Here is a 23640-nt window from a genome sequence, read left to right as displayed (position 1 = left end):
TCCATGTAGGGTGAGGACTGAAGGTTTATGCACTGAATCTGTCAGACTTAAAACAGAAGGTGTCAGGCTCGGCACTGCTTTCCTGAATCATGGCCTCAGCCATGAACAAATAACGTATGTCTAAACCTGCTGTCAACTGCAATGAGCTGAAGCAGAAACTCAGTGCCAGCCAATGGGAGTTGTATTTTTGGCCAGTATATGTGACCATGAAACAGAGCAATAAAGGCTTTAGGTTTTTCCATTCCTTTTTATTTATTTCTGTAGGCTGTAGTAAGGGACCATTGCTTTAAAACCCTTAGACATTTGGACATATTTTACAAGACAGTACAGTTTCAGAATGTCACACATTGATCACAGTTTCATACTACTACATGCATATAAAGACGGATTTTTTTTAATAATTTGTTTTACAGAAACAACTGGAGAGGTCAATAAACTTCAACAAAGAATGACTAAATCAAAGTTACAAAAAATGTAAGACTCTAAGTACATTAGTATATGGCTAATGTTGCTGTAATCACCCCAAAGTGCCAGGGCATTGAAACATTTCTTAAAAGGGAAGAAAACTTCTGCTGGTGCACTGGACAGTGAATTCCAATATAACCGAATGAAGAGATTGTGCAAGACATGCAGGATCTGCTGGGCTATCGGGCACAAGCACTGCCCTTCCTTACAGACATGCTGAACTGGGTTCTCCATTGATTCCCCACTGCGCAGGTTAAAAAATAACCCAGTGCAAGGCAATGGAGAAACTGGTCCTAGTCTGCCCTTTCTGGGTCATAATCAGTTTCAACTTCCAGCTATAAAAGCAATTTGATCTACATGTACCAGCAGAGCCACAGGAAACACATTTTCCAGTTTTTATTTGTTAAGTATCACTTTCTTTTTTAAAAGGACCCCCACAGCTTTCCTATCCTTCAGTGACTATGGATGCTTATGGCTGCCCTTTGCAGATGTCACTGGGAAGCCTTTGCCTGGGCTCAGGGGCCCTGCAGGTCCTGGGCTACTGGAGGAGGGCCCGGGCTGGCCCCCGCCTGTGAAACGCGGGGCAGCCGCGGTGGCATCACTGAGCAGCACTCACAGCATGGCCTCGCTAAGGTTTTCTCCCTTTTCCGAAACTGCTTCACTGGCCTGATGAGAGAGCAGGATTCTGCTGCAGGAAGTGGGGGTGTATTTTTTTAATGCTAATCTAGTTGGAAAGAGAGTTTGGTTGGTAGCTGTGGCTGGCCTTTCTGAGTACAGTATCATGGCTTCAAAATTCAAAGTAAAATGGAGGTGCTGCTCCCCCACCCTCCCTCCAAACACACCAGTGGGGAATGGTTGAATGCAAAAGTAATTTTCTGCATTGACCGCCAAAAAGCCAGAGAATGGGGGGAAAAATGTTCATCACAAGCCAACAAAACTGACATAAATAAAACAAATCCCAGGGGTTGCAGGAGCCAACGTGTGGCTAATGGTATGTGGAGGCAGTAAAGCATAACAGGAAGAAGAGTCACAAATGGCAGAGCTCCTAAATGAAAAACACAGAGAAGAACAGATGAATGGTCTTAAATGTAGACTACCAACAGGACCAGAGGTTGTGCCACAATTCAAAGTGACCAGTAGCCCATCTGCCGGTAGTGTCCTCCCAGCTTCAGTAAGTCCCTGGACCGAGGGCTGAGAGCACTGAACTGTGGGGCTGAGGTTGGGACCCTGCTGTAGGGACAGTCACCTGTGAGTTTGGGATGCTGTTTGTGGCATCAAGTCCACTAAGAGTGAGCTGACATGGAGGGATGCTCAGTCATGTCTGGAATGACTGTCACCCTCTTGCCTGAAGGTTTGCCCCTTTCCCAGGCTTTCACTGACCTGCCTCTGTTTCCCATTCCCTCACCCCACCGGTTTCCAAGTATGTGCTGTGGGCAGACACCTCCAGCCCTGAGGCCATACAATGCTATTAGTTTTCCTTTAGCTTTCAGAGATATGGGTCCAAATTCTTTACTGGTCTAAATGGGGCACAGCTCCATTGGCCTCAATGGGCTTTAACTTACAGCAGCAAAGAATTTGGCATTTCATATAAATTCACTTCCTGGCTTTCATGAGGCTCTAGTTTTGAGGAGTCTTTGTACAGAGTTCAGCCTTATTATTAATTTTTGAAGGTAGTGTCACTGCAGTCTTGGAAAGACCCCTTTAAAAATAAAGGTTAATCCTTGTTCAGTCCTACACAGCATCAACAGTATTATTTCTAGTTAAAAGAAAAAAGGAAGGTTTTGCTTTTTCTTCTAAGCCCCTAAGACTGAAAACTTCTTGTGCGATGAAGCCAGAATCAAGCAAAGCAAAATTCGGAGTAGTATTTACAGATATGAACACTTGTGGCACCCAACCATTGGTGTCAAAGGACACTTATTGTGGCTTAGGTAACACCAGCAACAAATGGGATACACATTCTGGATGAAGACTTTCAGTTTTCCTAAGGTTTCCTTTGCCTGGCCGAGACAAAGTTTCAGTGCAAGAGCCTAAGTGTGATCAGCATGGGGTGTGAGATGCATGCTGGAAAATAAACCTCTCTTCTTCAAAGGGCTGGGTGGTATTTGGGCTGTTCCTGTCCTGGTGTGGGAGGGCAAAGTTAAGAGTGGTCTGACTAGAAGCTTTCTATGGTTTTGTTGACTATGCTCTAATAAACCTGCTGACGTGGAAGGTGCCTTTTGAAGGGATTTATGTGATCACTGATGACAGATATGGCAGCCTATTGCATTAATTGCTTCCTAGAAAAGAAAAATCCCACCCAACTTTAATACCTTCATTTGTGAACTGGTCTTGCTGATAATCACATGCAAAACTAGGTCTACTGGTTATTCCTTTCATTTGAGGGATACCTGGACCTTATGAAACACACACCTTTCCAAACGAAACCTCTTTCAGGTTTATTGGCTATTATGGTGGACATGTAAGAAAATCTCACAAAATGAAAGCAAGTGGAACCAAAACTCCATCTTTGGCAAAAGCATGGTCACTTACCAAACTGCTAGGCAGAATCGAAAGGAAATGTCTGTGCAGAGCTAGAGTGGGTCTGAGGCTCTTCATCATGCTAAACTTCAAGAGGCCATGAGATAGCTTCAGGATGAACATTTATCTCACGGACTTATTATTAAATTTCTGTGAATATAGCTGTGGTACAGCTATAAAGGAGCAAGGAAGATCATTAAGTAAGCAGGTACATGGACAGATTTTACCATAACTAAATCAAAATCTGGCCTCTTTCTGAATGTTTATGTTTCTCACTCCTCCATAATTTTTCCTCACTTCCTGATTTTCTCTGGGACCAAAAATAAAAATTCCAAAACCCAGTGGGAAATGAAAGTCTGGACACTTTTGTTTTAATCAAGGAAAAACTTCTCTGAAGGTGCCTGAGCATTGTCAGGTCATTGCCTTGAATAAGAGCCTAAATTTTGATGCTTATCTCAACTCCATCATGTCACTATTAGGACAATTAGATTCAAAACCTGTCTCTTCTTTCTGTTCTCAGCTTAATCGATGTAAATCTGGAGAAACTGCAGCCAGTGGTGTTGGGTGACCTTTCCCCTGCCATCACCGAAGGCAGGGTCTGGCCCGCTCCATGTTTCTCAGCAGGAACATCTCAGTTTCCACAGCCAGTCCCTGGTTAAGTACCACAAACAGGAAAATACGAAAACATGACAACATCAGACAAACCCCATGACCTTTCACAGATGCCCTTCCAGGAGGAATGTTGCAGGTGTTTATCAGAAAAAAAGGAAATAACAACAACAAAAAGGTTGGGGGATCAGCTGTGTAAATGAACACTGAGAGAGCATCTAATATATTATTCTGTAATACAAAAAGAAGAAATCTGACTTGATTGCCCTATTATAAATTTGCTAAAAATACAGATATATATTTATATTTTTATATATATATAATTTTTTTTTAAATCTGAACAGAAAAATAGACTACTCTGGAATGCATGAAAGTCACACGACTTTTCCATACATCAGATACTTATAAAGCCAACACAATGGCAAGCAGGAGGTACAGAGGTAACTAGAACATCTGTACTTTATTCAGGAACGATTTAAAGCCATATTCTCCCCAAATGAACCCAAGGTAGCACTTGTTCTGTCTGATTACCATAAGCAGAAGTGACTGACCAAACATGGAGGAGTTGGGGCTAATTTAGAGCCCCAGGGAAGCCCATCTTGCTCCGGCTGTGCAGGAGGGCACCGGCGCCACATGGCCTCCTTCACTCGACTACTTCACTCAGGAACTGTAGGATTTGCTTTAGAATGAGGTGTTCTGTGGAGCTTACCAACAGAGAGAACGTGGCTTTAGAAACCTTGTCTTTGCAATGAATTTTACATAACCTTGTTATTTACTATAAACTGTACTGGTCATAATTCTGTCAAGACATAAATATACAATAGGTACAAATATTAACAATACATTACAATTTTACAGAAGAAGAATACTGTTTTCCTTAGAAATGTGTATCTTATTAGCTGCAAGGGAAGAAAAGGCTACAGTTTATCACAGCCACAGTTGCCAAACAACCTGACCGCCTCAGATGTGTTTCTCATGACTCGCACAGGCAGATACTCCCCAGCATTTGACACACGGCATGTTCAGGAAGGGAATGTGCGTTCCATGGATTTATTTTCCTCTCTCTTGGTTTTTTTTTTTTCCTTTCTTCTACCTTTTTTTGACTCTCAAACATCTCCGAAAAATGTGGATTTCACAGGAGACTCTTGTTTTGGGTTGGGTTTTTTTTCCATAAGTGTGCTTAGGTGATGTTTTTAAGAAAAGGCACTGAGAAATCTACTGCAAAGTCACTGCTTTGTTCCTCTGTTCAAGGCTAAAACTCAAAGAATCTTTGCCTCCTGGTTAAGAAAACTGCACCCTCTCCTTTCACATATATATATATATATGTTCTATATATATATTTATAGGTATGTATTAAAAATGATGTTGATGGCATAAGATACAAGCAAGTGCAGACATCACACGTCCAGAGAGAGTTCTTTCAGGTATGATGCCTTCTGCAGCAGCAGGTGAGGCTCTGTCAGCTTGCTCGATACTTGGTGCTCAGTAAATTTGCAGACCTGAATGCCCAATATCAGTGATTAAACCACACGCTTTAGCTCGATGCAAGAGATATTCCCTGTTTTCCCCAACTGCTATGAACTTTGGGAAACATGTATTAAACAAACAAAAATTAAATTGTCCTTCTCGGATCTATAGGATTTGGTGAGCATTATGTTTTCAAAGCACTGCTTTTCCTTTGCAGTGAGTACAGACTTAGTCTACCATAGCTTTAGGTTAGAGTAGATTTCCCAGTGCTTACATTATATATATGTGTATTATGCACACACACACATATATAGATACATACTTTGTATTCAGACTTTATTTCACTAAAATAAATTCAACATACTTCCTTTTTAATTGGGCACAAAATGAGAGCTACATCTTCGTACACAAATAAGAAAGAAATGCTCTTCAAGCATATTATATGCTTAATTTTAAATTATTTGCTTTCTATAAGAAATCTATAGGACTTTGGCTATTCAGGCTTAAAAGGTAGATTTTTTAATGATACTTTTGAATTTGGCTTTCAAAAGTGACTCAGTAAAATGCTACTTTAAAGGTAGGACTAAATAGATGACATAAGGTGTGTGTCATGAGCGATCACGCAAGGCAGACAGAGGGCCTTTGGTTACAAGGAGAGTTGCACCAGTTGACTATCAGATAAAAAATGATAGAACTGTTGATTTATACATTTTTGTCAGTGCCATCTATAAACCAAATACATCAATTTGGATGAGAGTGTGGTAAATACTACACTATATGGCTATATTTAAATACGTTCACTTTCGTGACATGTAAAATATGACTTTTTTTTCCACATGAAAGCATCAGCTCTAAAAATATTTAACTTGGAAATCACTATTACTTTATTTTAAAAAATTCCCTGATTTTTCTTCTTTTTACATTTGTGCTGATGGCAGACATGACTGATCACTGAAACATAGAGATTATATTAAAACTGTTCTCTTTAAGATTTCTCGTTGCTGCTCTGTGGCCTCAGAAATCCACAGAATAAATCAGTTTTTAAAGCTTATCTGCTGGAAAGTTACTTTACTTTTTTGTGACGACTCAATCTTAACTAGTATCTCAGCAATACGTCGGTTCCTCTAAGTACACTTGTATTTACTATGGCCAAATCCTAAAGTCCTTCACCAGGCAAAGAGCCCACTCGGAGGAGCGGCGGTTTCGGCTGAAGGAAGGCGGAGTAAAAGCGAACAAACCTCAGGAACTGGCCCTTCGTAAATACCCTGGGGAGTTTCGCCTGCACACGCGGTGCTCTGGGCACCTTCCGCGTCTCTCTTTGCTTGGCACCAGGGCTCTCGCTGCCCTTCGGCTCCTTCCTGAGCTGCTGGCTCAGGTCCCCCCCGGGCCTCGCCCTGCTGGGCCACCGGGGCTGAGCAGAGCAGAGTCACTGCACCGTGGGCACAGCTCTGTGCCAAGGAGACACCTGGCAAAGCCATCCTCACAACCCATGTCAGCTCCTAAAACAGATATGTGCTTATTGCTTTTGTCCGTACATGCTGCATTCACTATTACGGGTTACAGACAGTGCTGCACGGCCGGGACGGACACACGGCTACATTCAGGACTAACCAACACTTGTTGTTTACAATAGGAAGGAACAAAATGCAGTGGACTCGAGTGGCTTCGGGGGGGTCTTCCTCCCACGTGTGCCCCTCTGCTCCCACGTCCCGTGTCTCAGCTTATCCCCGGACCCGCTGCCTGCAGATTGCTACACACCCCGGCAGGAACTCAGGGACAGGTCAGGAAACGCTCATTGACAGAGTTATTTACAACTGAGTTTTACAGTAGAAACAGAGAACAACATAAAAGGTTACCATCACAGTTATCACAGGACAAGTTGTGACTTGCTACAAGTGTGTAACAAATCACAGTCACAACAAGAGGCACAAATTAAAGTAGTGCTTGGTTAAAGTGCTTGATTGTTACACTCTGCTATCCTACTCCAGCATTGCAACAACGACAACAAAAAGTCAACGTAAAGTGCTTTTCCCCCCCGAGATTAAAAACCAAAGACAAATTATTTCCTACACAATTTGACATAACTTTATTGAAACAATAATATTTTAAAAACCTAGGCTGGTGGCTGCTAGTTCTGTTCACTTAAAATGGTCAGATCTTTTTTTTTTTCTCCTCTTTTTTTTGTTTCATTTAAAAATGACTGGATGCTATTAAAATGTCAGGCCTGATTCTCCTGCCTCTCGCAGCTGCTTCGTGCCACGGCCCTGCAGGAGCCTCTCCTGCCCGACCTCCTGGCGAGAGGGAGCACAGCCAGGCCTGGGACGGGTCACTAACGAATCCCTCTTTTTGCATATTTATGTAACACTTGCATATCTTTCACTGCGCTGCTTGGGCGCAAAAAGCTTCGCACCAGCTGCTCCTCTCGTGCGCCACGGGCGAGCCTGGGCTGCGCCGGGAGCCGGGCGGGAGGGGAGCCCAGGGCAGCGCCGGAGCCCCGGCACGGGCCGGGCGAGAGCCGCGCTCTCCTTCCAGCCCTGTGCGCCCCGGCACCGGGAGGGGCTCTGGCTGCGATGCCTCGGAGAGTCCTGCTTCTGCACGGCTCCTCCACACCTTCCCAGCGTGGGCCGTGGGCCACCAAGGGCCACGCGCTGGCCCTGGGGCAGGTACCGGCTTTTAGCAGAGGGTAAGTGCAAGTCTCACTATGTCTTAGGGCGTGTTTGGAATTAGATACAAGTGGTGCAACTCACCCTGCTGATATTTCAAAAGAAAACGTCAGGTCCTACAGGATATCAGATTGTTAAACACACAAAGAGCATTTTAAAAATTGGTTTCTCTAGACCATTATTTGTTTCAAATGCTTTTCACTTGGATTTTCCAATAATGCAAGTGTTCCCTGTTACCTTTAGACATAATATCCATCAGAAAAAGCTGTAGATGGGGAACAGCTGCCCTGAAGCAGTGAGCATTGTGTTTTTGAAAGCTTTATACCAACCCCAGCAATTTATTCCAGAGTTCAAATCTGGCTGCCTTGGCATCCTTTATGGAACTAATGCAAATCAGATGTTAATATTTCCAAAAGGAGCTCTAGCGTTCAAGGGGAATGGATGGGTATTTGGTCACATTGGCTTCACTGGACAACATGAAAGGAGATCAATGTGTGATCATGATTTGCAATCATTTTTTTGACTGATGTGGGCAATGTCTTTAGAGTTGTTTCAGAGAAGGACATTTTCACAAACCCACACTGGACCTCCCCCAGACTTTTAGAAACAGGTGGCTTGTTTCAGCCAAGTTCATGCCATGCAGAAGCTCTTTTGTTTGTGTTGACTGTGAAGATATTCCTTTAAACTCTCAGTAAATTCTTTCAGACCCCACCTCAGATGCTTTGATCATGTGTGTTAGCATGTCCTCCACTGCCTGGTAATACATGGACTTCTGGGGAAATGTGATTTTCTAGTCTGACAGTCTCCTGATTGCCGTGGGTTCTTCCAGTGATACCTTCCATAGAGTAAATGCAGTTCTGCCCTATCAGCTTAGGGGAGGTGGGTAAAGCAGCAGCTTCTAGATGGTTCTTCTCTGTTCTATAAACATGGTCCTTTTGCTTTAGATAGCCACTGTTTGCAACATTGTACTTGGGACTCACATTTCCAGGTGGACTTGAATCATACATCAGCTGACCTTCATCATCAGTGTCAGCATCTATATATTTGTGTATACCAGCATCATGGAAGTTGAAAGCTATGGCTGCCTGCGGCTCCGGTGACTTTGGGGGGGTTCTTGCACTCGCAGTTGTGTAGATCGAGGTTTCTGGGCTCATGAGAGACCTGTCAGAGAATAAGGAACTATCTGTGGCAGCAGCAGCAGCTCCCTGGCTCTTGAGAGGGTCTGGATATGTTCTCAGTACATTTGATGCTGGTACTAATGTGCTGGTGTCCTCTTCCATGAAGTTAACTTTCAGAGATCTTAGTTTTAAAGGGTTACTGGCCTTTATGGAGCTTTTGGGACTTTCAATGAAAAAAGCAGAACGGTGGCTGCTTTCGGAGCTTGGGTTCATTTCCACGTACCTGGCACTGCTCCCCTCTGGCCTGCTCTGCTCCTGAATGACGTTAATGCCGCCCTTGCAGGGCAGGGCAGTGAGCGGGCTGTGCGAGAACCGCCCGGAGTCAGGGAACTCGGCGGCGCAGCTTATGAAGCTGTCGATGCTGGACATGCTCCTCATGTCAATGATCCCATCAGTGCGAGTTGCCAGCAGGGGCACCATAGGGCCAGGAAGGGTTTCCATTTCCAGCTCTTCCTTTTGCTTTCCCGATTGACTCGACTCTTTAGTGTTAAGGTTTGGCTGGGACTGAGTCTTTGCCATTTTGTTGTACATGTCCTCAAGCTGTTGGACATTCAGGTGCTGGGGACTTGAAGATGACCTGGCTTTTTCTGGGGACCCTTGTTCCTTAGTTTCAAAAGATTTACTAGAACTAGTTTCAGAGAGTGTTCTCTTGGTCCATTTCCATTTGCTTGGAGATAAATGATTGTCCTGAACTTTATCCTTTTTGGCTATGCTTTCTCCATTCTTTTCAACCACGATGTCCATCAGTTCTATGCTACGGGCAAACGCATCCTTCATGTTCATGGAAACAATACTGCCATTCCTTTTTGCTCTTTCAAGAGCTTCCCTGCGCTTAATGGCTTTCTCCTGCCTCTTCTGCTCTTTGTAAAACTCGGAGAAGTTATTGACAATAATTGGGATGGGAAGAGCTATCACCAGCACACCAGCAATGCAGCACAGTCCTCCTACTATTTTACCCAAAAGAGTTTTGGGGTAAATGTCTCCATAGCCTACTGTTGTCATGGTGATTGTTGCCCACCAGAAAGAAGCTGGGATGCTCTTGAATTTTGTATCATCCTCATCTTTTTCTGCAAAAAACACTAAACTGGAGAAGATCATAATGCCCATAGCCAAAAACAAGATGAGTAATCCAAGTTCATTGTAACTCCTCCTCAATGTAAATCCCAAGGACTGTAAACCCGTTGAGTGCCGGGCGAGCTTTAGAATCCGGAGTATCCTCATAATCCGAAATATTTGGACCACTCTTCGTACATTTTGGAACTGAAGTACACTTTTATTGGATTCTGTGAGGAAGATAGTAACATAGTAGGGTAAGATAGCCAGCAAATCTATAGCATTCAGTGGGCCTTTGAAAAACTTCCATTTCTTAGGCGAGGAGAGGAACCGCAGGAGGTATTCCATTGTAAACCACGCAATGCACACCGCTTCCACATGGGCGAGCTGGGGGTTATCTGTGGTCTGCCCAAATTCATCCACGCCTTGTAGTTCAGGAAGCGTATTAAGGGACAAGGCAATTGTAGATAGTACAATAAACATGATGGAAATGATTGCCAAAATCTGGAAAGGAAAGAGAAAACAGTGAGTTAATCTCGGAATACACTACACTGTCTTTCGCTGCTGTTAACACATGGCTGTATTTTCACTCACACGTTGCAAGACCCATTTTGCTCAGTACGCAGAAGTTGGATAATCAATGCATCCTGAGCTGAGTTTATTTTGGAAGCTGCTTTAGTTATGGGAGATGCCTAAAGGAGATAAAGCATCTACTTCAACTCCTGTGCTTTCATCTCCCTGTAGTCAAGGAACACATAAGAACAGCTAGGATGCCAGGAGGGCTGTGAAGCAGTTCACAGCAGGAGCTTTTGATTAACTACTAATTAGGTACCCAACAAGGCCCATCTGGACAACAGGCTCTGAAATTTAAGCATGAAGGAATGCAATTGTGAATACATGATTCGATCATAGCGATGTTCTCCATTTAATGAATGGTTACTGCTGTAGTTTGGGGTGCTGATGGCTAATTACAGAGATGTGTGTACAATTCTACTACATAAGCATACAAATAATTCACTCTTGTTCAGTGACTCAACTCTAATTTGAAACTTGATGGTTGTGAAAAACATGAAAACTTCACCAAGCTTTCTAAGCCGTTTTGAGTTTTCGGGAGGAGAGAGCAAGCGTCTGAGCAAACCAAATTGGACAACACTGAGACAGCCAAGGCAGGGCAGGCCCAGCCACTGGAGACCTCACACATTGTCAGAAACCAGCTGAAGAGTGCAATGAGAGGAGGAAACAGTGCTCTGCAGTGAGCAGCCTCTCTAAACCCCAAGTAAATCTGATCAGAGTCTGGGCAACCAACTCTGCAGTGTGCAGTGCTGCATTAGTGTTTGCAGCTTTCCAATGGCATAGGCATTTTGTGCCTTTTTTATATAGACATTAATGCTGTATGTTCCAGTTTTCCCTAATTACATCTCCTTGTAAAGCCATTGTAGGGAGGTTTTGGAGCTGACCAAAAATTTGAACACTATTTTTTTCTACTAGTGAATTATTTTTCTAGTTTATTAATTGGTGGGATTATATCTAGTTTCTTAGGTAACTGCCAAAATACAATAATGATTTCAAAACACACAAACACACGTGACTAACATTTAGTCTTCACTTCAGTGTAAGCTGGTCTCTCACATTCACTTTTCTCCTGCTTGATAGAAAAGCAGCCTGAAAGTGATTGCAATGTATGTGCCTGACGACCAGATACACAACATTATGCAACGAATTATAAAATGTGTGACAAAAGTTCTGCATCCCAAATTGCAAATCTGATGCACTCCTTCCTTGACAATATAATTAGAATTTAGGTTTCCTCACAGTGACCTTTCTCAGCCAGCTTTACACCACCAGAATATCCAGTTACCACCTGAGGCACTGGAGAAAGAAATTCTTGATGGATTTATTTTCAGCCAAATGCAGCACTGACATCCCAACAGTCAGGAAATACCAGACTTCTGAACATTTATCCCCAAACAGAGAGTTGATGCAGTGGAACAACTCTTGTAGGAGAAACATGCAAGTCCAACACTGTGGTCTTCTCAAGAAGGACCTCACCTCCATAGCTGAAAGGCAAGGCTGGAAGCTTCGCTTGAATTAAGTTCATATAGTAAACTTAGGCTATGGTTTTAGGAGAAAAGCCCATATACCTTAAACCTCCCCAAATGTAAGGCAGGAGTTTCAATTTTTCAAAGTCTGATTTCAACAAGTGTTTTAAAATCCACTTGCTGTTAAGAAAATCCCTTCCAAATCAATTTTATAACATATACATATATAAAACATACATATATATATGTTTACCTTTTAACTCACTAAAATGCACTGTGTAAGTGTGATTTGCACATGACACTGCAGAACTAGTAATTTAATCTGAAGAATGAGATTTTACTAGAAACAGAAATGAACTCCACCAAACACTGTTTTCATTGTGTAAATTGGATTAAGTGGAAGTGGTGCTTGGTGTAATTAGCCTCCTATGCAATGCTCTAGCACAGGAATTTTAGAATAGCCTCACTTGCAGTTACTAAATTGTTGTTCCAAGGAAAAATGCTGTGAAGACTCCTTTTCCTTTTTAAACAGGCTGAGTAAAAGGTTTGTTATTTGCTCTGCCGTGCACCCTCCCATGAACCTTCTGCCTCCTTGCTATCTTCTTCCCTAAGTTTGCTGCTGAAATACAAACAATCCCGTAAGAACTTGTGCAATGGGGGTTTGCCTCATTGAGAGGCTTCTCAGGTCAATGAGCCAAAGAAGCTCTGGGAAAAACCTGAGCGATGCAAAACTGTAGGAAGAACCATGGGATGAAGAGGAGCAGAGAGGGACACAGGGAGAAGGCTTGAATCTTCAAACTCAAGAGAATAAAATATAAGTCAAGTGCCTCATGGTGAAGTGTGGGGAAATTTGGATGTTAATTACTTCTGCGTGGTAGCTTGTTTCAAAAGACCATCTCCGGGAGACCAGGCACTACCCCTGAGAAGCAGAGAGCCTGATTTGCTTTCCTAGAAGGCTCTTTTGGTGGTTTTGCTGTCATTTCTTTGCTTACAACCCACCATTTCTGAAGGTGTTTGTGATGTTTGCAATGGTAATTTCAATTAGTTTTGCTTGGCTTTATCTCTGCCCACTATACACAGAAGGGCTTATTTGTAGGCTTAGATGTATGTACCTGTTGGGTTTTATCTCCTTCACTTTCAGTGTGAATATTAACACTCCATCTTTATTCAGTGAATGGCATCCAGCAGCAGTAATTGGTGTCAAACCTTCTGTTTCCTTTGATATACCTTCCTGCTTTGAAGATCAAGGCAACGCCAGATGAATATAAATAAATAAACTGGGAGATCTAAGGGTAAGATTTGATTTTGGTTTAGGAGATTTAGCCATGAAGCTAAGCAATAAACAGAGACAGACATTTATCATTTCTCCCACAAGTTGCAGCAAGATGTCACTTGTGTTCCCAAGATACAGATTTTCCCCCTTACTCGTCTACTGCAACCATATCTTTGGGAATCTTCTCAGGCTAAGAAAAACTTCTAAATGTGAGTTGTTTGTCCTCAGGTATTCAAGGCACTTTTTAACTGGAAAGTACATAAAACTGAGATGGAATGTCTCCAGCTGGGTTTAGAAGATCCTTCTCCTTCTGTAAGAGATACCTTGTCCTGGTAGCGTCCACCATCCACTAAAAGCCACCCAAGGAGCAGTTGTGCACAGAAAACTGGATCCAGCTGCTGCTGTCAGGCATTAGCACTGTTCAGTTGCACAGGGCTCTGTCCCAAAGTATTTACAGTCTGGGATTTCAGATTATAGAAATCACCATCTGTCTCTCTAATAAGGTTTCCCATCTTGGCTGTACTGAACCTCTCGCTTGGCAGCTCTTGTATTTTCCACTGTCAGTAATGAGAGACAGAAAGCTGAAGAGAAGACGTTTACACTCCCAGGGAGGCCTCTAGGGAAGCTCTGCATCACAGACAGCCTTTTCATTCCATTCCTTTCCTCCTCCCTTTACTCTTCCAGGTTCACTTCTCTTTAAAAAAAAGCCAATGGGACCAATTTGGACTTGAGCAGAAACAATCCCTCTGCAGTGCATGAGGTTCCAGCTCTTACAAAACTGGAAATCCTTTTTCCAGTCACTGGAAAAAAGCACCTGCAGTCCCTGTTCCAGAGCACCGACCCCAAATCTCGCTGCTTCTCCAGCTTCTCATAGCTGCATGAAATGGAAGGAAGCATGGGAGAGAGCCTCCTCCTGTGGCACTAATCTCCATGATTCCTTAAAAGGCGTGAAACATGGCCTTGTGCTCTTGAGAACTTTGGATGGGCAATCAAAGAGCTGAGGTTGAACAGGCTCAGGGACAGAAATGTCCCTAGAGCTCAGACTTGGACTGGCAGAAGGAACAGGGAAGGGAAAGTTCAGCATCAGAGGCCTATTAGATTTTGTGAGTGTTGCTGAAATGTCCATGTTCCCGCTTGTAGAGCAAGCTGCAGGTCTGGCTGCTGGCCTATCTGGCATATGTGGGCTGGTTATTGGGATCAGGGAAGGCACCTCCAGCATCCCTTCAAGAGCATCCAGAGCTTCTGACTTGGATGCCCATGTTTGTGTAGGTCCTATAAAATGCCTAAATAAAACTGGAGAAGCTTGCAGCCTAAAATTTGGAAGCATAGGAAAACATCTGGAGTCATAAATAGCTAAAATGAGTGACGTGAGGACACATTTGTGAGACAGGCAGGAGTCCCTGTATTGTGGAGCCACAGCTATGACAACTGTTCTCCACTGTTCTCACGTTGGCTCCATGGGAGCTGAAGACAGGAGCCCTGACAGACCAGGTCGTACTGGGCAGGCATCCTCAGCAGAGCAGCGCAGACACTCCTTCAGCTGCTCGTAAAGCTGACAGTGTTTAAGACTGGCTTTTCCCTGCACAACTTTCAGACCAACTTTCAGACAGCTTGCACGAGAGAAGCTCTGCAGTCCCCTTCCTCCTTCCTTCTGTATTTACTCTTGCATTTCACCTGTAGCAATACATCACAAAGTGTGAAAATCCCCTCAGGTGCTTTACGAGGTTACTTGCAGAATGTAGTGGAAGGGCTCCGAATGATGGCCCTGGCTTGTGGCACAAGTCTCAGTATGTATGGGCAGGATTTCAGGAAAAAACTTCTCCACTAAATCAGCTGTTTCACAAAGATTTTTGTAGAGTGAATCTCTGGATTGCTGCTACGGTTCCTTTGTGGAAGCTAATAACCCAAGGATAGGCAGGGCAGGGTTTTGGATGAATTTAAAGCAGTTGCCTCGAAGTGATTAGAATGATTGTACATACATGCTGGTTATTACACATGCAAATGAGACAAGCAAGCTGATTTTGGGAGCAAGTGTAGCCAGTTTGTGCAACTGCTGTTTCCTGAGGCAAGATGGATGTGCCATGCTTGCCAGCCTTTAATCACTACCTCCTCCAAAATCCCCCCCAAAACTAGGCAGCCCACCTCTGCCTGGCACCTTTCAGGAAATAACCACCTGCCCAGGGCCTGATCCTGCTTGCTGGGTGAGACTGGCCCCAGAGATTCATCCTTTGTGATGGCAAGGTCTATGCTCATCCCTGGGGGAAGAGGGCTCCTGCCTGCTCAGAAGCTCCTCATCTCTCTCTTTGGCAGCAGCAGTTTGTGAGTTCACCCCACAGTGGCACAGAGAGGGGTGAATTTTATGTAGCAGGGACTAACCCAGCATTGAGGTTTGGTGATACTTATTGCTTGGTTATTTTCTTTACACTGCTAAAGACCCTAACTGAGATAAAGGCATGAGACAGGAGACTTTCAAGGCCATTAAAATTTATGAGAACTGGCTGTCCCAATCCCATAGATGGCTCTAAAATCTCAGGGTAAGCATCCGAGATCTCTCTGCTTGTGGCAACATGCCCTATACTTTTTCTGTCTTCATACTCAGTAATGAAGCTGATATAGCAAGGAGAAGGGGTGGTGTGTGGGAGAGAGTAGGAGGGTGTTTGAATATAGATTTGATATTCTTGGAAATACGATGAGGAAATTGTTATGTAATCAAGAAGTTCAATAATGGTTTTGTCTAATGCGCTTTTTTAGCTCCATCAAGGCCTGCAGAATAAATCTGGCATCAGGACCAGGTTTCATTCATATGCTCCATTTACTAAGGGTTTTTTCCTGCAGCCCCTCTGCTTTCCCAAGCTACAATACACTTTGAGTCAGACTGTCCAGCTCCATCCTGCCACGCCTATGCCAGCCTCTGTCTCCCCAGGCTCTGAGAAACAGAGAGCACAGTGTATTTTGAGCGATACCCCACGTGCTGCACAGTGCAGAAACAGATGGAGAGTTCCTTAATCTCCTCCCCACTTGATTCTGCACAGGAATAACATCTCCTGCTCACAGCAGCTATACATGTCTATGGTATTTATTGACAGGGGCTTGTTTTAGGAAACATCTCTTCACTAAAAAATGCCTATTTATTCATAAACTGAAAGAATTTGCAGAACACAGTCACTTCTGATGTCAAGATTATGACCACTGGGCTTGCAGGATGTTTTTTCTAGAATATGGTGAGGCCATAATGAAAGGCAACGCTTCTTGCATCATGGCAAGTTGAGGCCAAAGTGGGGGATATGGCTGCAAGGGAAGTACAGAGAACCTTTAATCCGCTTTTTTTTACGTGGAAGGATGTTAAGATGTAACGTAAGACCTTGAATCTCCAAAACCCTTAAGTCCCACTGATTCCTGTGGAGCATAAACCTCTGCTTCTCCCTGACCTGGCACTTTACATGTCACTTCTGGGTGCTGCCCCAACGGAGTCCTTGGGAACCCTCTGCTCCAGGAACTCTGTGCTCTGGAGAGGCCCCTGCACGCACCAGCTCACCTCCCTGTGGTGCCCGCACAGTCTGTAAGAAGGCAAACTCCTACACTCCTCTGCAAGCACTACTGCACAGGATAACATTAATAGAAACAAAATCAAGATAAAGCCACTTATATTTTGCTTTGGAAACATGAGAGATCTTAATTTTGACATTTGCCTGGAAAAGCCAAGTTTGAATAACGGTTAATTATTTGATTTCAGTTATAGCTGTAGTAAGTTGATCTGTTAAGAAAGTCTATTTAGTTTAAAAGAGGATACAATACTTCTGCTGATTCTATGTCAATGCTTCATTTGCCTACAGGAACCCAGAGAGCTGCAGCTACAACTGCTGCTGACTAAGCTATAGTGGGCAGAAAGTCGCCTTCGGGCATAGCTGGCTGTAAACTCTTTAATACTCTTAAGAACATGTTTAGTTGTCAGAGAGCTATCAAACCCCATTAAATGATAAATGGTGTCAGTCTTCTTTCAGAGCAAAGCCCAGATGCAAATGGTGCGCTGGAGAAGAAAATGATAGGTGAATGAAAATACTGAAAAGGCAAACTTGAAAGACATACACTGCCTTTAGACATCAGTGCAGTGACAGTTCTCAGGAGAGGATGAGAGGGAAGCATCTGTCCTATTTCTGCTGCTGCTAGCATGGGGGAAATCAAAAAAGAAAACAAATGAATGGCACATGGAAGCTGAAGTTTCCCATTTTTCTCCTGGCCTTGCCTCGTGCCTGGGATGATGCAATCCCAGCAAGCAGCACTACTGGGAGACACCCACCCAGCTCTGACAGCCCTGGGCAGACCCAAACCACCTGCGTGTCCTCCCTGCACATCCACACAGACAAACCTTGCTTCCATCCTCGAGCCTGAGCTGGGATCTCCCCAGAGAGTGCCGTTACCATCAACCCCCTTTCCCACCCTCTTGCTGACTCTCCTGTCTTCATCTTGCTTACACATTCCCACACTTTGTGCCATGCAAAATTCTACTCTTGAGCACAGAGGTTGGGATGGCAGTGTGGTATTGCTCAGCCTGGCCCTTCCGTGTAAGACAACTAAAGACACAGACCCGGACGGTGACTCTCCCACGCACAGAACATCCCACCTGCTCTGCATCTCCGCACGGCAGCTGTTCCTGGGGCCAGGCTCCAGACCCCTGCCCAGCCAGAACCTTCCCCCCTAGAGTGGGGCTCCCCTCTCGGCTGCATCTCCCATTCCCACCATCTGTCTTGCATTCAAGCAGACAGAGGTTTGGACTCAGAAAAAGCAAAAAAAATAAAGCAAAAAAAAGACTGCCTTCCACCTCAGCGCTGGTGAGTGCTTGGGAACAGCTCTTCAAGATGCCTACGGGATTTTACCCTGCACGAGGGACAGACGATGCTCGTGATCGACTCCCACCATGCAAAGCAGTCTGCTCAGCCTCAGACACTATTTATAGGGGATGCTGAGCTCAAAGTGTTGGTGTTTGCAGGAGTAGTTGTGGGAGGTTTTTTTTTAATGGTTAAATTCAATCAGGAATGTGCCAAGATAGCATGAAATCAACTAAATGTAATTAAGCAAAAACTATTAACTTGATTGCTAAACCAGTCTTCTTCTCATGAATATGCATGAGAATAATTGATATTAATTCTTTTCAAATCTGAGGCACATTAGTCCTGCATATTATAGTGTAGAATTTTTTGGAAGACTAAACCAGTTCTACTGCTGCTTTCTCACCAAAAGGCATAATTAGTCTTGCTGCAGGGAGATTTACCGAGTCATTGATACCATCCTGAGTTGCCACATAGAGAGGAAATTAGAACAGAGCTCAAGTGATGTTTTGTCTGCAAAAAAAACAATGACCTGTTTAACATTTCTTCCAGAAATGCGTTAGGAAAAGTAGCAAATCCATCTACCAGCATCAGCCACACTAATGACGTTTTGAAGAGGCAGGGAAGCCTGCAGGAACAGTAAATCCCTACAGACAGAAAGGCAGGGGCAATACCCTCTGCCCGTTTGATGTGCCTGATACCAGCATGGTCCTGTTAGCTGGGTGTCCAGCTGTCCCCAGGCTGTTCCTGAGGGCTGACTTCATCTCCCTGGGGCTGCTGCTGCCCCTGGGCTCCTGCTGCAGCTCGTGGGGGCTTCTCCATTGGGTTTCAGAGGGCATGTTTTTTTAACTGATGCCTGGAATAAGGGCATAAAATTTAGGCTGAGACATTTCTGCTGCCTCATAAGCTCTCCTTGGGGTGCAGCCTCTGACCAGGGTTTGCCTGGACACTCTCAGCCTGATGTAAGAGGAGCTTTGGTGGCATCTCTTGCACTGATGGGAAAACCTCGGACTCACAAGGGATTACAGCTGTTAATAGTTTATTCATTGCAAGTACCCTGCAAAGAAATTGAATACTAACATTCTTCTTTTTTTTAAAAGATACTTATGAAGCTCCTGCAGGTGGTGGGAAACAGACTTGCAGGATCACTCCAAGCACTCAGTTCTTAGTTCTTTATTCTGCTAAAACCTTTTGCTTCCCTGTCAGCTTCTTGGCTCTCCATCATGCCCACACCCGTCCTCCTGTCTGGCAGGCAGACCTTGTGTCAGACAGAGGACTTTGATGCAGGGACACATCCACACATGAATCCACCTTCCCAAGCCAGGGTTCCCAAGGCTTTTCTCTACAGAGCATGGAACCCTTGCTGACAGCTTTGGCACAAAGTGAATGAAGGGTTTTAAACTCAAGCACAGATGGTTCTTCCCTTTATAAGCACTAAACACTGGATTAGATATCACATATTTAATAAATAGCAACAACTGTATATAAACTGTTTACAAAAGCAGCTAAAAGCTCATCCTTGGCCTCTAATCATTCATATTAGCATGGGGCCATAGCAAGCGGTAAGTAGAGCCAGTGGACAGCAAATCTGTGTGAACATAAAAGAAAAGGCAGCTCTACATCAGCAGTTCAATAAGAGAGTTTGATCTTGCCTCACTATGAAAGTTTTGATGTATTCCAGCTATAAAAACAGAGGATGAAACAGAACTGTGAAGATGTGTACTTGGTTCTTTGTTGGGTGCCTTTTCTTTTTCATTCTTTTTTTCTCTTTTTCTGTTTGTTTGTTTATTGTTGTGTTGGTTTTGAGGTTTTTTTAAACTCAATTTGAGCTCAGAAAATGCTCGAATTTGAAGTGATCACTGACAGTCTGCGAATATTCACTCCATGCTTGCTAACTTCTGGACATGGCCACGAAAACAAACCTTTCCAAAGCAGAAGGGATAAACACTTGCTTGGACAGCCCTTGGCTTTCCCATAGCCTTGCCAGCCCTCACCACAGCCTTTCCTAGGTCCCTGCATCCCAGCGTGCTCCCAACAGGCACCGCACAGCCTGGGCAGCAGCAGCACCTGCCTCACGCAGAGCAGCCCCCTCCTGTTCTCATTCCCCTGAAAAGTGCATTTACAGAAGAAAAAGAAACACAAAACCCCACTGGCCATTTTGATAGGGAGCAGAGCTGGGGTTTGTTTTGTTTCTTGGTGGGGGTCTGCTGTTTGATTTTTAGTGGTTGGCTTACTGATATTTTGCACTTACCCCTAATAAAAGTCACCTGAAATTGTTTGGAAAATGAAGGTGTGCTGCCTTCCAGTGAAGGTTTATTGAAGAGAGGCGAGGGGAAGAGAAAGGTTCCCTATAAATGGCAGCTGAACAGTGCCAGGTGGTACATCCTATTTTAATCCAAGTGGAGAATAGTGAAGAGCAGCGCTGAAGATTAAGGGAAATGATACACCGCACTGTGTTTTAGTGCATTTTTCAGTTACCTTTTTTTTTTTAATTTGGGGTTTCTGTGTTAATATAGGATGGTGCCACACTATACACTGGGTGGCAGAAATTAATCTTGTCATGAATGTACTTCTCTGAAGGGCTGAGCCTTCCTGAGCCCTTAATTTGAGCTGATTGGACTGTCTCATTATCATAGCAGCAGATTTTGGAATAGCAAAGTTGAACCTTACTTGAACTTGTTGGCTACATTAGCACTGTTTTTCTTTCTCACCCCCACCTCCATCCATGAATAATAATACCCAGTACCCCCTTTTTAAAAATCCTACCAACTGTCCTAGTAACTGTTGGCCAAACAAACACACACTAACATGGCATGCTGGGGGAGAAGCACATTGAAGAGCCTGAGTTTTGTTTGGCCAGGACAGAAGCTGTCATTCCAGGGAAACGTGCAGTTTTGATGTCCTGGGAAACTTGGGATCTTCTGTCAGGCACATGGTCCTGCTACCTCACACATCGAGCACACCGTGAGTGAAACAGCTTTGGGGTTTGCAAAATACACACGGCGTGTGGCCTGGGGCCAGGTCACTTCTGGTTTGTGTTTCTGGTCTGAAATGTCATTGCAGTTCAGCTGGACACTCCTCGCCTGGACTCATTTTCCTCTCAGAGCAGGGCTCTGCCTGACTCATCCTGCTGTGGTTCCAGGTCACTGCAGGGAAGCAGCTCAAGCGTGGTCTGGATGTTTCAATTCAGGCTCTGCTTGGCCAGCAGAAAATAGCCCGTTCCCTTGAACACCCCCAGGCTGGGACACGTCCAAGCCCCAGTCACTGCAGAGCTGTCCCATCCACCTGCAGGAGCTGTGGGCACAGAGGCCGTGACCCGGGAGAGACCCTGCCCTGCAGCCCAAGGTCAGGCTCAGCCTCCCCGCGTTCCTCCAGCCGCTGTGTAAAGCTCTGTCTCCCATCATGCTGCATTATCCCAAATGAGCTCTGGCAGATGCTTCAGCTCTCTGCTCTGCCATCAAGGCAAACTGGTGAGACCCACCTTCCCGAGGGCAGCTTAACCCTTCCCACGGATGCCTGCTCGCCCACAGGGGGCCCAGACATGAACTGGGTCCGGAACACGGCAGGGGAATGGCTCTCGCTGCTGCGAAGTGCTGACTGCCGACCTGGGGGAGTCACCTCGCAGCCTCCCTGCTGGAAGCAGCGCTCCCAGGGGCTCCTGATGTTCCACACATCTGCAGAAACAGGCACCTATTTCTCTGCTGCCATTTGGCCTCATCCTGAGTGCAGCATAAAATGGCAAAATCCCCAAGAGAGCAGGATTTGCAAAAGATCCCAGCACCATTGTAGGCATTAAAACATGGCTTTTCAATGCATGCAGTATCCAGCACCTCTCACTGATAGCACTTGTGACAGTCACCTGGTGCCACTTGCTGGACCTGGCCTGATGGGAAGCTGCTCAGCAGGTTTGGAAATGAGACACAGGGTGAGCCCAGCACAGGGAGAAACCTACTGCTGAGTGGGGAAAACAAGTCCAGTCTAAACTGAGAGTTGCTTAAAGAAGGCACAATAATAAGGGAAAAACCACTCAGCATGCCAGGGAAATAAGTTTATAAGAATTACCAAGAGATCTAGGAATAACCTTTCAATGGTTGCAATCTGGCACAGATGTGAATGAGCATCCCTGGCAGCTGAGGGCTCTCTCTCCATGTGTTACATGGAATGAGCTGGCAATCCCCAAGGCGGTCCCAAACGGCCAGACTCATCAGAGCAGCTAATATTGGCTAATTGTTCTTCTTTATTTCTTGGAAAGAAAAAAGAGTCCTAAGGGCAGTGACACTGGAGTAATGTGTCCCAACTAACCTGCTGCAGGTTGTGTCAATCTGCTCTCTCCTGCATCCCCTTCATGGGGCACAAAGCATGTCTGTTCCCGTGGCCACTCTCCCCTGGGAAAGCAAGAGGAAGGAAAAAATGTGCTGCTCTCTATTTATGATTGCCCTGCCTTTCCTGCAGCCGGGTTGAAGGCTCTGATTTTTTTCACTCTCTCTCATTTCTCTGGCAATTGATTGCTCACTGCCGGAGGGTATTATTGGCTTCAAAAGCTTCATTTTCTAGCTCCTGAGCTGCTCATCTTCTCCTGGCTCGTTGCTGTTAGTGGAGGTCAGATCCAAGTCCCAGAGTCATTAGGCTGTTTCGGATTTGAACTTGAGAGCTTCTTTTGCTCACCCCATCACATGAAACAATCCTTTGATCATTGTAGGCATATACTTAAAAAAAAAATAAATCCAGCGGGCAGAGATTATTTAATCATATCAGTGCTGAGTGGAAATAAGCTGGAACCAAAACTTTCCCAGCCAGGTATAAAGAATACCAGTGCCTGGGGGCACCCCTGCTCAGTGTGGTGCTGGGGACTGTGGCACACACCAAAAACTTGCTTCAGTTCTGTAACTGAGCAGCAATTGTGCTCTGGCCCCAACTTTTCCTGTGCTTAAATTCAAGGGTTGCAAGATGCAGTTGTGTAATTTACATTAAAATTACAGCCTGTTCATGAAGTATTTCCACCTGGAATGAAAATTCCTAAACTGTAACTTTCAGCAGTCACCACTGAAAGCACAAGACAAAAAAAAGATGGGAGCAGTGAACCCTGAACTTCTGTGCTATGCTGTCCAACCTCATCTGGCCTGGCTGGGGAACCACAGAAAAGATGGTGGTAAAAATGCCTTACAGAAGATATTTGTCTGAACTAAAAGCTGCTTATGTACTGTTCCCTGCAGTACTCTAGAGAATTAGCTTGTTTTATAGGGTCTCATGAGATTCAAATCTTTGACATGAGGTTTCTGCTATCCTCTGTGCAAAAACATCTCTATCAGACTATTGAGCAGTCGGTGAATTTGTTTAGGAAGTGGTTCCTTAGACTGGCATTACCAGGAGCAGACACTTTTCCTGGGCAGGCGGCAGGCTGGGCACAGGCCGTCCTTACCTGGGGTGAATAAGCCAGACATGGAGCTGCTACTCCAGCAGCTAAGCTTGACTGGCTTTGGACAAGTTGGATGTCAAATCAGACAAACTGGGCCATTCTGGCTGACACCCTGCTCTTGGAGATGTGAAGAG

At 44.6% G+C, this 23640-nt stretch overlaps 1 protein-coding gene across 1 annotated transcript in view; it reads right to left on the bottom strand.

Moving 5' to 3' along the window:
- Positions 1-227: 227 nt before the first annotated feature.
- The window catches only part of KCNB1 (potassium voltage-gated channel subfamily B member 1), a 114415-nt gene continuing 91002 nt past the window's right edge, over positions 228-23640 (bottom strand). The window contains exon 3 of the mRNA XM_039563450.1: positions 228-10456. Coding sequence (XP_039419384.1) covers positions 8435-10456 — 2022 coding nt within the window. The 3' untranslated portion in view covers positions 228-8434. The remainder of the gene's footprint in view (positions 10457-23640) is intronic.

Source organism: Corvus cornix, chromosome 20, assembly GCF_000738735.6.
Source record: "Corvus cornix cornix isolate S_Up_H32 chromosome 20, ASM73873v5, whole genome shotgun sequence".
Lineage (NCBI taxonomy): Eukaryota > Metazoa > Chordata > Aves > Passeriformes > Corvidae > Corvus > Corvus cornix.
Note: the sequence above shows the minus strand (reverse complement) of the source record. Positions and strands in the feature narration are given on the sequence as shown.